At 40.4% G+C, this 15,616-nt stretch overlaps 1 protein-coding gene and 1 pseudogene across 9 annotated transcripts in view; one reads left to right on the top strand and one right to left on the bottom strand.

Annotated features, from left to right (window-relative positions):
- The window catches only part of RPAP2 (RNA polymerase II associated protein 2), a 121,572-nt gene that overhangs the window by 88,445 nt on the left and 17,511 nt on the right, over positions 1-15,616 (top strand). The window contains exons 12-14 of one of the 8 annotated variants that reach the window (XR_014052590.1): positions 702-854; positions 1,075-1,299; positions 11,235-12,368. Coding sequence is in view for 2 of the 8 variants with exons in the window: in XM_081486379.1 (XP_081342505.1) it covers positions 702-843 (142 nt within the window). In the remaining 6 variants the exon portion in view is untranslated. Of the gene's footprint in view, positions 1-701; positions 855-1,074; positions 1,300-3,013; positions 3,221-3,627; positions 4,821-11,234; positions 12,369-15,616 lie in introns of those variants that run through there. The other 7 variants (XR_014052593.1, XR_014052592.1, XR_014052588.1 and 4 more) reach the window with 7 other exon arrangements.
- On the bottom strand, positions 11,041-13,131 carry LOC145504930 (vacuolar protein sorting-associated protein 4A pseudogene; annotated as a pseudogene). Its single transcript, XR_014052597.1, has one exon. The product of XR_014052597.1 is annotated as a vacuolar protein sorting-associated protein 4A pseudogene (transcript).

Genomic DNA, 15,616 nt, shown 5'->3' with positions numbered 1-15,616 from the left:
AATAAAAATTTATGAAAAGGAATGGTTTGCAGTCTTTGTAATTAGATATTGTTCACTTTTTTAAAAATCATGTTTACTAATCACATTCATGAAAATTACTTCTATGACTATTATATATGTAATCAGTCTTTAGGGATAGTTACTGGAAATGGTTAGAGAAGAAAGCTTTGTTTTCCTTCTGAAGTTTTGTATTAAGTACCTTGTAAGATGCAATTCATCTGTTCAGTATTACAAAAATGAAAATGTTTAAAAAAATAAAAATGTTAAGGTTTCATCCAAAGGCAATCTTTTTGTTTATTGTCTTTTTTTCAAGTGATATAACCTAAACAGTTGATACAAATTATGTTTTTTAAAGCAATTCTCAGCTCTAAGCTTCTCTACACAGCCTCCTTTCCTCATATGGAAAGACTTCATTAATATTCTTTTCTGAGCAGAATTTTGGTAGCTTTTGCTGACATAATGACTAACATGTTTTAGATTAAGGCTTTTAAGCTTCTTTCCTTATATAACAGTATGTTTGGTCTTTCCGTTTTTTCATGAGATTTCTCTTCAGCTTTAGTAGAAGATCCTCTCTCTGTGGATTTTGCTAAATCAGAGAGATTTCATTATCCTCAGAAAAATCCCTTCTGCCATGTTAAAGAGTGAAGCCCCTTAGTCCTTCCAATTTCATGGATATGCATTTAGTATTTTTGGTGTTTCAGATTGACCTCAACTCTTGGCATTCAGAAGCTTTCTCAGGAAAATGTGATGTTTACACAGTTCATGACCACCTTGCTTGAAGAATTGCATTTAAAAAATGAAGACCTTGAAAGTTTAACCATCATATTTAGAACCAGCTGTTAACCAGAATGGTGGTGAGTTGACTTGTTTTACTTTAGTTTTTTGTTTTTTTATTTGTTGCCTGTTTGGATTCTGTTTTCATATTGGAAATTTTAAAAACCAACTAGAGACCTCCATACGTCTTCAGCTTGCTTTGATAGAATACAATATCCTTGAGTTCCCAGCTGCCCCAGTCATTTCCTGTCCACTCTTGTTACTCCATGTCCCATCTTTTTTGTTATTTTTCCTTTATAGGATACCACAGTTAGTTCTGTTTCTTACAATCCAGGAAACTCCCCACTATCAGCTTCATATTCAAATCTAGACCATCCCACTCTGCATGTCCCATCTGATAAGTTTCTGCCCAGGAAGTAGCAGTTTACTTCAACCAAATACTGCAGTGATCTTTGAGAATATCCTCACCCTACTTGCCTCTTCAGCCCAGCCAATACCTTAGTCATCTCATGTACAGATAAGCAGGTGAGTTTACAAGTCTGGCTTTGTTGATTCCTGACACTGCTCCCAGATACATAGCCCTCTGCTACTATCCCACATTTTTGTCTCTTTTTAAGAACTGCCCATACTAATGTCCCCTCCCTTATCCACAACTTTCCATCTCTTCTTCCCTTTACTTTCTATTTCACATACTCTCAAGTGCTCAGATAGGTTATTAAGTTAATGTTATGATTAAAAGAAATTCATTCTAAACCATGAATGACATCCCTTTATGGAGCATTTCCTTTTTTAAGTTTTCAACTATTTTTTAAATTATAAAAGCAATACAAGCTTGTCAAAATTAAACAATACAGAACTGCATGTATAATTTTAAAAAGCAAAATTCCCCCCTCACTTCTATCTCGAATCTTGTCTCCTCCCAGAAGCACACTACTGATTGATATCATTTTACATTTTGATATTTGAATTTTTGTAAAAAAAATAAAACCTCTTTGAAGCAAATCTTTAAATATATGACAAGGATATTTGAGATGTGTATTTTGGCAGACAAGAAAGAATGCCATTATCCTTTCATTGAACCTCCTAGAAAATAGAACATAAGGCCTTAGCACTGTTACTGCCTCCAGACTTATACCTAGTGACCATTTCATGCAACCCTGCTCCCCTGAGAACCCTCTGAAGCAAAGGCTTTTATTTAGGCAGTGAACTCAGCTTGGCTGGTGGAAGTACCACTTCAAATGCCCTTCTAAGAATATAGTAAGTTTTGAGTTTTTGTTTTTTGTTTGTTTGTTGAGCTTCAGGTACAGAATATTGAATTAATCATACCCCTCAACTCATGACACCCTATGTCCATTGGTTGAAAGGCTGCTTTTCCAGATAGACTAAGAACAAAGTGTGCCTAACCAGATGCCCTTGCAGATCTACTTTAATGAATATGTATCAATTAAGAACCCTTTTAAATTAGCATATTTAATGCTTATATATAAACAAATGATGTTAAAGTTTTTTAAGAATCCAATCCAGGCCCTGGCAGTGAAAGTGCTGAGTCCTAACCACTGGACTGACTCTGAGAATTCCCTAAACAGTAGATGTTTTAAGTGGACTTAATAGTTGCCCTGTGATCACTGTTGTTTTTTTTCACATTGTTTATTTGTGTGAGTAATTAAAGGTAAATCTTTGCCCAGGCTTTGTCAATATTATAAGGAATACTGAATGAATGAGGCCTTATTACATAATTTTCCATATGAGAAATGAAGATGGTTGTGAATGGGTAGGTGGGAGGTTTTTTTGTTTGTATATTTGTAAACCTTAAGTTCACAAAATTATTTGTGTACAATGTCTTATAGCTTTTTCAAGATTAGATTACTACTAGCTAGTATATGTTAATGTGCTTTCAGTTACAAATAACAGAAAAAAAACAGCTCAGAAACTAACTTTTCGTATGATGGTATCTTTTGCTGCTTAACAAATTATTATAAAATTAAGTGGCTTAAAACAACAAACTTTTTTTTTTAATCTGTTTCTGTGAGTCAGTAATCTGGGCACAATTTAGCTTAGGGCCTCTGCCTCAGAGTCTCTCATGAGGTTGTATTAAAGCTCTCTGACAGGGCTGCAATGTCATCTGAAGGCTCAAGTAGAGAAAGAGGTCCTTCTAAGCTCACTCATGTGGTTATTGGTAGGATTTAGTTCTTCTCAGGCTGAATTTAGGGCCTCAGTTTTCTCACTCTTTGTTGTCTAGAGACCTCTCCCAGTTCCTTGCCATATGGACCACTCCGTAGTGGCCCACAGCTTGACATGTGGCTTCCCTGAGAAGTGAGCAAGTGAGAGGAAATGCAAGATGAAAGCCACAGTCCTTTTGCAACTAGTCCCAGAAGTAACATCCATCACTTTTTCTGTATCCTGTGACTAGTTAGAAACTAATCACTAGGTTTGGCCCACACTGAAGGTGAGTGGATTGTATAAGGGAATGAATACCAGAAGGCAGAGGTCACTGGGGCCATTTTAGAATCTACTAGAGGTGGCAGAATCATTCAGTAGTTTCCAGCTTTATAGCATATCACACTGTCCTAGTGAGAGTCTTCAACTTTTCACACTAATTCAGGGCACCTCTCAACTAATCTACGTGGCTGTGAAATGCTATGAGCTTAACCTAGTCATTCTAGCAACAAATAGGAGACAGAGATTTTCTTATTGACCTAGATCAGGGTCTACTCCTCTAGCCGAGTATGAATTACCCAAACCATTATTGCTACATAATGGGGAGAAATGGAATGTATATTGGGGAGACAACACAGTGTTCCCCAAAACTGGTAAAAATAGGTGTTTTATTCAAGTGTCATTTTTCCTTCCCAGGTATATTCCATGAAGACCGAATAGATGAGCGTCCATCCACCAATTCTGGAATTCTAGCCACAATAATTGTATAGCTAGAGCTACTTATTAGTTATCACCAGACAGAGTGACTTCCACAGATAGATAACCATTATCCCAACAAGGATAACCAAGTCCTTGCATCCTAGGTATAAGACATAGTATTTTTATTCATATGAAAATAAAAGTTGAAATAAACAGAAACTTCAATATTTGAGAAAATATAACGAGCTGTAATTTTTCTGGATGATACCAGTTGTCTTGTCAGTTGACTAGAAAATTGAGAAAAGTCCCATTTAGCCTCATAATTGAACTCTAAATTCTAAAGAACAGTAAAGAATGAGGTCAGTAAATACAATTTAAGATAAGGCTTTTTGGTGGTCTAGTCTTTATTCTTTTAAAGAAGCTTGCTATTCTATAAAATGGTCCTGAGCAATGTACACCTGAAACAACTTACATAATACTGCACTGGCCATAAAGTTCGTTCAGCTTTTTTGTAAGATGTTATGGTAAACCCCAAACTTTTTGGCCAACCCAATAGGGAAAAAAGTGAATTGACAAACCAGACTGGGTAAATATTTCCAAATCATATTTGATAAACAACTTATATCCAGATTACATATTCTTAAAACTCAAAAGTAAGACAACTGCATTTTAAAGTGGGCAAAAATTTTGAATAGACTCTTCAGCAAAGAAGGTATCCAATGGCTTAGCATATGAAAAGATGCTCAGCATCACTAGTCATTAGAGAAATGCAAGTTAAACCAAAAGCAGACACCTCTTCATAGCCACTAGGATGGCTATGCTAAGGACAAAGATAGTGTTGGTGAGAATATGGAGAAACTGGAGCCTTAATACACTGCTGATAGAAATGTAAAATGACACAGCCACTTTGGAAAATGGTCTGACAGTTTCTTAAAAAGTTAAGCAGTTTACCATATGATCCAGCAAATTCCATTCAATGTTCCATCCTAAGAGAAATGAAAACTGTTCACAGAAGCTGTAGGTGAATGCTTATAACATTATTTATACTAGTGAAAAAGTGGAAACAATCCAAATGACCATCAACTGGTACATGGTAAATAAAAAATTCATAAAATAGAACACTGATGTATGCTACTACATGGATGAACCTCAGAAACATCATGCTAAGTAAAAGAATTCTGACGTGTAAACCATATGATGTTTGATTCTATTTATAATGACAAAATATCTAAAACAGATACTACATTAGTGGTTACATGGAGTGGGGAGGACTTCCCTGGTGGCTCAGATGGTGAATCTGCCTGCAATGCGAGAGACCTGGATTTGAACCCTTTTGCACAGTTTTATAAACTTCAAAAATAGTTGTGCACTTAAAACAGCTGAATGTAATATATATATAAATTACACCTTAATAAAGCCGTTAGAAATAATATATGATGTCCATACTATCAAAGCAAATTCAGTGCAATCCATATCAAAATTCCAATGGCATTTTTTCATAGAACTAATAATCTGAAAATCTGTATGGAACTACAAAAAATTGTGAATAGCCAAATCAATCTTGAAAAAGAACAAAGCCAGAGACATCATATGTCCTGTTTTCAAACTACATTATAAAGCTATAGTAATCAAAACTGTGTGGTACTGCCTCAAAAACAGATACATAGATCAGTGGAACAGAATAGATATAAACCCATGCATGTATGGTCAGACATGCATGCATGACACATGAGCCAAGAATATACAATGGGGAAAGGACTCTCTTCAGTAAATTGTTTTGGGAAAACTGGACCACTATCTCACACCTTCATTTCAGTTCAGTTGCTCAGTCGTGTCCAACTCTTTGCGACCCCATGGACTGCAGCAATGCCAGGCCTCTCTGTCCCTCACCAACTCCCGGGGCTTGCTCAGACTTGTGTCCATTGAGTCCGTGATGCCATCCAACCATCTCATCCTCTGTCATGTCCTTCTCCTCCTGCCTTCAGTCTCACACCTTGCACAAAGAGTAACTCAAAATGGATTAAAGACTTGGACATATGAAACATAAAACTACTAGAAGAAAACATAGGCACTGAGCCTCTAAATCAGTCTTGACAATATTCTGGATTTGACCAATCAAAAACAAGTGGAATTACATCAAACTAAAAAGCTTTTGTGCAGCAAAGGAAACCATCGACAAAATGAAAAGGCAGCCTACTGAATGAGAGAAAACATTTGCAAATCATATATCTGATAAAGGGTTAATATAAAAATATATAAAGCCATACAACTCAGTAGCAAAAAAAGAAAAAAAAATCATTTAAAAATGGGCAGAGGATCTGCAGAGACTTTTTTTTAACCAAGAAGGCATACAGATGGCCAACAGGCACATGAAAAGATATTCATCACTAATCAGGAAAAGACAAATCAAAATCACAAAATATCACCTCACACCTGTTAGAATGGCTGTTATTAAAAAGACAAGTAACAATTGCAGGCAAGAATGGGAGAAAAGGGAGCCTCTGTGCACTGTTGGTAGGAATATAAATTGGTCCAGCCACTATGAAAACAGTATGGAGGTTCCTCAAAAAAATTTAAAATAGAATTACCATATGATCCAGCAAATCTACTGGCTATTTATCCTCAAAAATGAAAACACTAATTCAAAAAGATACAGGCACCTCTGTGTTCACTGTAGTATTATTTAGAATAGCCAAGATTTGGAAACAACCTAAGGGACCAGTGATGGATGAATGGGTAAAGAAGATGTAGTATGTATTTATACAGTGAAATATTATTGGGCCTTAAAAAAGAAGAAAATCTTGCCATTTGTGACAGTATGGATGGAAAGTGTGAGCATTATGCTAAGTGAAATAAGTCAAAGACAAATACTGTATGATGTCACAAGTGGAATTTATTTTTTTTAAGACTCATAGATGGAATCTATTTTAAAAAAAAAAAAAAAACTCAGGTACAGAGAACAGACTTTAGTGGTTGCCAGAGGCAGAGTGTCAGGGATAGCCAAAATGGGTGAAACAGTCAAAAGGTACAAACTTCCAGTTATAAAATAAGTCATGGAGATGCAATGTACAGCATGGTGACTACAGTCAGTAATACTGTATTACATATTTTGAAAGTTGCTAAAAGATCTTGAAATCTCTCATTACAAAAATTCATATGGCAATGGATGTTAACATGATTATAATTTTGTAACAAATCATGTTATACATCTGAAATTAATGTGATTTTTTTAAATTATTTATGGTTGCCCTGGATTTTTGTTGCTGTGCAAGCACTTTCTCTAGTTGCAGTGAGTAGGGGCTCCCCTAGTTGTGGTGCTTAGACTTCTCATTGTTATGGCTTTTCTTGTTGCAGAGCTCAGTCTCTGGAGTGTGGGCTCAGTAGTTGTGGCACCCAGGCTTAGTTGCTCCTAGGCATGTGGAATCTTCCTCGATCAGGAATCGAACCTATGTCCCCTGTTGGCAGGCGGGTTCTTTTCCACTGAGCTACCAAGGAAGTCCCACTAATGTGATTTTAAATGTCAGTTATACCTCACATGGGCTTCCCAGGTGGCTCAGTAGTAAGGAATCCACCTGCCAAGCAGGAGACATGGGTTCAGTCTCTGGGTCAGGAGTAGCCACTGAAGAAGGAAATGGCAATCCACTCCAGTATTCTTGCCTGGAAAATCCCATGGACAGAGGATCCTGGTGGGCTACAGTCCATGGGGTCTCAGAGTCAGACACAACTTAGCAACTGAGCATGCATGCACGCATACCTCATATACTATAATTATATCCCAACAAATTGGACAAAGCAGAAGAAGTGGACAAATTTTGAGAAACATAGAGCCTTCCAAAACTGAATCAAGAAACAGCAATATGAACAGAACAATCACTTGTAGTGAAACTGAATTTGTAACAACAACAAAAAACGCAGCAAACTAAAATCCAGGGCCAGACAACTTCACAGGGGAATTCTGCCAAACATAAAGAAAAGCTAATACCTATCCTCAAACTATCCCAAAAACTTGGAGAGGGAACACTCCCAATTTCATTCTGCTGCTGCTGCTGCTGCTAGTTGCTTCAGTCATGCGTGACCCCATAGACGGCAGCCCACCAGACTCCACTGTCCCTGGGATTCTCCAGGCAAGAACACTGGAGTGGGTTGCCATTTCCTTCTCCAATGCATGAAAGTGAAAAGTGAAAGTAGTCGCTCAGTCGTGTCCGACTCTTCGTGACCCCATGGACTGCAGCCTACCAGGCTCCTCCGTCCATGGGATTTTCCAGGCAAGAGTACGGGAGTGGGTTGCCATTGCCTTCTCCGCAATTTCATTCTATAAGGCCATAATTACCCTGATACCAAAACCAGGCAAAGACACTAAACAAAAGGAAAATTACAGGTCAATATCTCTGATGAATATAGATCCAAAAATCTTCAACAAAATATTAGCAAACTGAATCCAACAATGATATCAAAAGGATCATACTCCATGATCAAGTGGGATTTGCCCCACAGATGCAAGGATGGTTCAATAGCAACAATCACTGTGATACACCACATTAACAAAAAGAAGGATAAAAATCATATGATCATCTCAAATGATGCAGAAAAACATTTGACAGAATACAACATCCATTCATGATAAAAACTCATCAAAGCTGTTACAGAGTGGGATGGGGAGGGATGCGGGAGGTATGTTCAGGTAGGAGGGGACATAGGTAAACCTATGGCTGACTCATGTTGATATTGGTAGAAACCAGTGTAGTACTGTAAACCAATTATCTTCCAATTAAGAATAAATTTTTTTTAAAAAGCAGTTACAGAACACATCTCAACATAATAAAGGCCATTTGTGACAAACCCACAGCTAATAGCATACTCAACAGTGAAAAGCTGAAACCTTTTCCTCTTAAATCAAGAATAAGACAAGAATACCTACACTCACCACTTCTATTTAATGTAGTATTGGAAGTCCTAGCCACAGCAGATAAGAAAAAGAAATAAAAGGTATCCAAATTGTAAGGGTAGAAGTAATATTGTCACTGTTTGTAGATGACATGATACTTTATTCAGAAAACCCTAAAGTGTCCATCAAAAAAACTATTAGAAATGAATTCTGTAAAGTTGCAGGATATAAGATTAACATACAGAAATCATTTATGATTGCATCAAAAAGAATAAAATACCCAGAAATGACTTAAAGAGGTGAACAACCTATACTCTGAAAATCATAAGATACTGATGAAGGAAACTGGAGACAAGAAGAATTAATAGTTAAAATATCCATACTACCCAAATTAATCTACAAATTTAATGCAATTCCTATCAAAATACCCATGACATTTTTCACAGAACTAGAACAAATAATCCTAAAATATATATGGAACCACAGAAGACCCCAAATAGTCAAAGTAATTTTGAGGAAAAAGAACAAAGCTGAAAGTATCATACTCCCTGACTTCAGACTATACTACAAAGCTACAGTAGTCAGAACAGTATGCTGCTGCTGCTGCTAAGGCGCTTCAGTCGTGTCCGACTCTTTGCGACCCTATAGACGGCAGCCCACCAGGCTCTGCCGTCCCTAGGATTCTCCAGGCAAGAATACTGGAGTGGGTTGCCATTTCCTTCTCCAGTGCATGAAAGGGAAAAGTAAAAGTGAAGTCGCTCAGTCGTGTCCGACTCGCAGTGACCCCATGGACTGTAGCCTACACCAGGCTCCTCCATCCACGGGATTCTCCAGGCAAGAGGACTGGAGTGGGATGCCATTGCCTTCTCCCAGAACAGTATAGTATTGGCACAAAAACAGACATAGATCAATGGAACAGCATAGAGAGCCAGGAATAAATCTTGCACCTATAGTCAATTAATCTACAACGAAAAAGGCAAGAACATACAATGGAGAAAAGACAGGTACTGGGAAAACGGGGCAGTTACATTGTAAAAGAATGAAATCAGAACATTTTATCATGTTAAAAAAAAAAGCTCAACATGCATTGAAGTCCTAAATGTAAGACTAGAAACCATAAAGCTCCTTGAAGAAATCATAGGTAGATACTTTTTGACATAAATTGTAACAATATTTTTTGGGGATCTGTCTCATAAGGCAAAGGAAACAAAAGCAAAAATAAAAAATGGGATCTAATTAAACTTAAAAGCTTTGGCACAGCAAAGGAAACCAACAACAAAATGAGAAGACAACCTGCTGAATGGGGGAAATACTTGCAAATCATATAACTGATAGGTGGTTAATATCCAAAATATATAGTCATCATACAACTCAATAGCAAAAAAAAAATTTTTTTTAATGAGATGATCTAATCTGAAGGACATTTTTACAAAAGAAACAAAGATGGCCAACAGGCACATGAAAAGATATTCAACATCACTAATCACCAGAGAAATGCAAACCAAAACACAATATCACCCCTGGCTATAATCAAAAAGTTTACAAATGATAAATGTTGGTGAGGATGTTGAGAAAAGAGAGCCCTTGTACATTGTTGGTAGGAATGTAAATAGATGCAGCCATTAATGGAAAATAGTATGGAGATTCCCCAAAATACTGAAAACAGAAATGCTATGTGATCTAACAATTCCACTCCTGAGAATATATATGAACAGAATGAAAACATTAATTTGCTATAAAGATACATGCACCTCAATGTTCATTTCATAGTTGCATTATTTACAATAGCCAAGCCACCTAAGTGTCCATCAACAGTTGAATAGATAAAAAAAGGTATGATGTGCGTGTATGTATGTATGTATGTGCATGGGTGCTCAGTTGTGCCAGACTCTTTGTGACTCCATGAACTGTAGGCCGCCAGACTCCTCTGTCCATGGAAATTTCCAGGCAAGAATACTGGAGTGGGTTGCCATTTCCTCCTCCACAGGATCTTCTGGATCCAGAAACTGAACCCATGTCTCGTGTCTCCTGAATTGGCAGGCAGATTCTTTACCACTGCACTACCTGGGAAGCCCATGTATACACACAAACACACATACACACACACTATGGAATATTACTTATCCATAAAACAGAATGAAATTCTTCAATTTGCATCAAAGCAGACAGAGTATTACGCTTGGTAAAATAAATCAGAAAGACATTTATCGCTTATATGAAGGATCTAAAAAATAAATGTATATAACTAGAGAAACAGATTCATGGATACAGAGACAAACTAGTGGTTACCAGTGGGAAGAGGGAAGACAGGAGGGGCAAGGTAAGGGTAGGGGATTGGTACAGGGACATATTGTATAGGAAAATATAGCCATTATTTTATTAACTTTAAATATAGTATAATTAATCTATAGCAATACTGAAGCACTACGTTGTATACCTGAGACCAATATTGTAAATAAACTATACTTCAATTAAAAATGAAGTAACATTTCACATTACTAAATAATTTAATTTGCTCTATATTCTTTTTTTTTTTTCAAGAAATGAAAAGGGTTTATTAGCCCGCTTCCAGGACGGGGACCTGGGGCAGTGGCTGGGCTAGGTGTTCACACATTCAGAGGGATTAAAAAAAAGGCAGCAGTGATGCCTGCCTGACTGCTTTCCCTCAGTCTGATCTACACAGCTTTGTGCTCACAAAAACCATCCTCTTCTCCTGCAGGGAGGACACAGGGCCCGGAGGGAGCGAATGGCTTGGCTCTACTGGTGGCCCTTACAGGCAGAGTCTGGGCTGAAGACCCCAGGCAACAGCCATTCTGTTCACATGGAGCAATACTTGGATCTGGAAGGGAGGGGCAACGGGCGGCGCTGGGCAGCCGTTTTGAAGGGCCACGGCACCAACCCCAAGGCCGGGGGCCGCTCCCACTCCCTGACACCTCGGGCAGGTTTTAAATTTATAAACAAGTCAAAAATCCAAGCAGCATTAATTTAGGGGAACAAAGAGTGGTTTTAAAAAAAACCGCGGGAGGAGGGCAGGACAAGGAGATGGTGAGCATCCAGAAGAGAAGGAGGAAGAGAAGCAGGATGCAGAAAGAGCCAGTACCCCCCAGGTACCGAATGTGCTTCTGCAACTGCAGCGGGGAGGCCCTTCCTTCCTGCTCCCCCACTGACGGCCGGTCAGCAGGGGGACGCTGCAGCGGCCTTGGGACGAGCCCTGGAGCTCTGTGTGGCCACTGACCTGGGGAGTACCGTGGATTGACCCCAATCAACCTCCCACCTTCACCATCAGGCAAGTGAAGAAGCTTTTAACTCTCCTGTCCAAAGTCCTCTGAGAATTTCTTCACTTTCAGGAGGTCTTCTGCATTCACAGTGGGCCAAGTGGTGGCCAAAGACTGGAGCATGTCCGACATGCAAACCACAGGCTCTAGGAGTTTGTCACTAGGGACGTCCATCCAAGTCATCTCCACGGCCCCTGGGTCCCCTGGTGAGCATGGGGTCAGAAGGTCATCGATCATAATGCTAGGGTTGGTGCGGGAAGGGCCACAGACCTTTTTGAAGTGTGTCACCGACTGCACTTTCCTCACGGGCTGCATGAGGGAGTCCTGCACAATGACGCTGATGTCTGCACTCGAGTAGCCTTCTGTCTTCTGGGCCAGCTCGTGGATGTCGGCGTCTGTGAGGTTGTGAGGGGTGCTCCCCAGATGCAATCGGAACATCTGGGCACGGGCAGCCTCCTCTGGCAATGGGATATAAATTCGCTTTTCAAACCTCCTTCTAATGGCCGAGTCCAACACCCACGGGATGTTTGTGGCACCTAGCACCAGAGTCTCATCATTGTTGTTCCCCACCCCTTGCATCTGGACTAGGAACTCCGTTTTGATCCTGTGGGCAGCCTCGCTCTCATTTTCGTTGCGGGATCTGCAGAGCAAATCCACCTCATCGATGAAGATGATGGAGGGCTTGTGCTGCCGGGCCAGCTCGAACAGGATCTTCACTAGCTTCTCACTCTCCCCCAGCCACTTAGACATCAAGTCTGAGGAGGACACAGAGAAGAAGGTGGAGTTGTTGGCCTCCGTTGCCACTACTTTGGCCAGGTAGGATTTCCCTGTGCCGGGTGGTCCAAAGAGCAGTATCCCCCGCAAGGGGTGCGCTTGCCTGAGAACAAGTGCGGGAATTTAATTGGCAAAATGACAGCTTCTTTGAGGGCCTCTTTGGCTCCCTCCAGCCCAGCCACATCATTCCACCGGATGTTGGGCTTCTCCATCACAACGGCACCCATCAGCTGCTCTTGTAATTTCTTTTTCTCTGGATTATCCCCTTCACTGTCAACTATCGCTGCCCTCACTCTCGCTTTGATTCTCTTTGACTGGCTTCTTGCCATGCTTCTCTTTGTTTCATAAGTAATCCTTCAGCTTCTCCGCCCGGTCCAGGTACTGCATGCACTTGGCTCGAATGCTCTCCTTGGCCTTGTCGCTGTGTGCTTCATATTTGATAGCGTGCAGGAAGTACTCCACAGCATGCTGGTAGAGCCGGAGCGCATCCTCGTAATTCTTGGCTTTATCCTCTTCTGTGGCTTTTGTCACCAAATCAATGGCTTTCTGGAGGGTTGATGTTGTCATTTCATCTCCTGGGTCTGCCCCACACCCCGCGGTGCTGCTTGCGGCCTCGGTCCTGCCCCGGGAGCCAAGGAGCTGGTCCGCCACGGAGAGCCCGGTGGGTCGGCGCTGGGCGTGGGCAGGGCGGCCACTCGCCGCTCTATATTCTTGAGAGTCCCTTGGACTTCAAGGAGATCAAACCAGTCAATCCTAAAGGAAATCAACCATGAATATTCACTGGATACTCTTCAAGCTGAAGCTCCAATACTTCAGCCACTTGATGCAAAGAGCCAACTCATTGGAAAAGACCCTGATACTGGGAAGGATTGAAGGCAAAGGAGAAGGGGGCAACAGGATGAGATGGTTGGATGGCATCACCGACTTAATGGACATGAATTTGACCAAACTCTGGGAGATAGGGGAGGAAAGAGGAGTCTGGCACACTGCCGTCCATGGGGTTGCAAAGAGTTGGACATGACTTGGTGAGTGAACAACAACATATATTATTTACAAGAACTTACTCTATACTCAGCAAAATAATCAATTATGACTCCACTGAAATACTGTGGTTTATGAATACATTTTCTATGCATTTAAACACACAACGATACTATTTTTATAAATTTGTTAATTTGTAAATTTTATAAATTTGTAAATTTATAAATTTGTTAATTCAGATAAACCTAAAATTGCAAAATAAATGTCACTTACACCACAGCTTTTAAAAATTAAATTTTGAAAAATCACACATGACAGGGCCCCTCCCTCTAACCTATTAGTGGCAGCTTTGAGGATAAAGAGAAGCAGCTGCTGTATCCCAATGCTTCCCTCCCTGGGCCCAGAAACACCTCTTTAGTTATCTCCCACACCCTGCAGGTCTAGGGCCTCAGGTGAAAGGCCAGTAGCTCACCAGAAACAGAAACCAAATGGACTGATGCCCAAATGGACCACTAGCGCTTCTGCCACAAAGTCACCGTGGGGCCAGCAGCTTTTCCAGGTGCCGCATCTGCCTCCCTCACACTTCTGCCATGTTTATGTTAACTTGGGAACACCTGAGCAGAATTCAGTTTAGCTCAGAAAGCTATGCTAGATCTTGGTTTCGAAATGTCATTTAAGGAAACAACTGTCATAAAACGAAGATCTTTGTGAAAATAGCTAGTTCTAGGAAGAGAAAATACAAGACAAGTCTGGAGCACTTCATAATACCAGCACAATTGCACTAATCTCACACGCTAGCAAAGTAATGCTTAAAATTCTCCAAGCCAGGCTTCAGCAATACGTGAACTGTGAACTTCCAGATGTTCAAGCTGGTTTTAGAAAAGGCAGAGGAACCAGAGATCAAGTTGCCAACATCCGATGGATCATTGAAAAAGCAAGAGAATTCCAGAAAAACATCTACCTCTGCTTTATTGACTATGCCAAAGCCTTTGACTGTGTGGATCACAATAAACTGTGGAAAATTCTGAAAGAGATGGGAATACCAGACCACCTGACCTGCCTCTTGAGAAACCTGTATTCAGGTCAGGAAGCAACAGTTAGAACTGGACATGGAACAACAGACTGGTTCCAAATAGGAAAAGGAGTACGTCAAGGCTGTATATTGTCACCCTGCTTATTTAACTTATATGCAGAGTACATCATGAGAAACACTGGGCTGGAGGAAGCACAAGTTGGAATCAAGATTGCTGGGAGAAATATCAATAATCTCAGATATGCAGATGACACCACCCTTATGGCAAAAAGTGAAGAAGAACTAAAGAGCCTCTTGATGAAGGTGAAAGAGGAGAGTGAAAAAGTTGGCTTAAAGCTCAACATTCAGAAAACTAAGATCATGGCATCCAGTCCCATCACTTCATGGCAGATAGATGGGCAAACAGTGGAAACAATGGCTGACTTTATTTTTCTGGGCTCCAAAATCACTGCAGATGGTGATTGCAGCTATGAAATTAAAAGACGCTTACTCCTTGGAAGGAAAGTTACGACCAACCTAGACAGCATATTAAAAAGCAGAGACAAGGTCCGTCTAGTCAAGGCTATGGTTTTTCCAGTGGTCATGTATGGATGTGAGAGTTGGACCATAAAGAAAGCTGAGCACCGAAGAATTGATGCTTTTGAACTGTGGTGTTGGAGAAGACTCTTGAGAGTCCCTTGGACTGCAAGGAGATCCAACCAGTCCATCCTAAAGATCAGTCCTGGGTGTTCGTTGGAAGGACTGATGTCGAAGCTGAAACTCCAATACTTTGGCCACCTGATGCAAAGGACTGACTCATTTGAAAAGACCCTGATGCTGGGAAAGATTGAAGGCAGGAGGAGAAGGGGACGACAGAGGATGAGATGGTTGGATGGCATCATTGACTCGATGGACATGGGTTTGGGTGGACTCCAGGAGTTGGTGATGGACAGGGAGGCCTGGCATGCTGCGGTTCATGGGGTCGCAGAGAGTCGGACATGACTGAGCGACTGAACTGAAGGTGAAGTGTTAGTCGCTTCAGTCATGTCTGACTCTCTG

Source organism: Giraffa tippelskirchi, chromosome 5, assembly GCF_054371585.1.
Source record: "Giraffa tippelskirchi isolate mGirTip1 chromosome 5, T2T-mGirTip1v1.2.pri, whole genome shotgun sequence".
Lineage (NCBI taxonomy): Eukaryota > Metazoa > Chordata > Mammalia > Artiodactyla > Giraffidae > Giraffa > Giraffa tippelskirchi.
The sequence above is the reverse complement of the archived record's forward strand: the minus strand, read 5'-3'. Positions and strand labels throughout refer to the sequence as shown.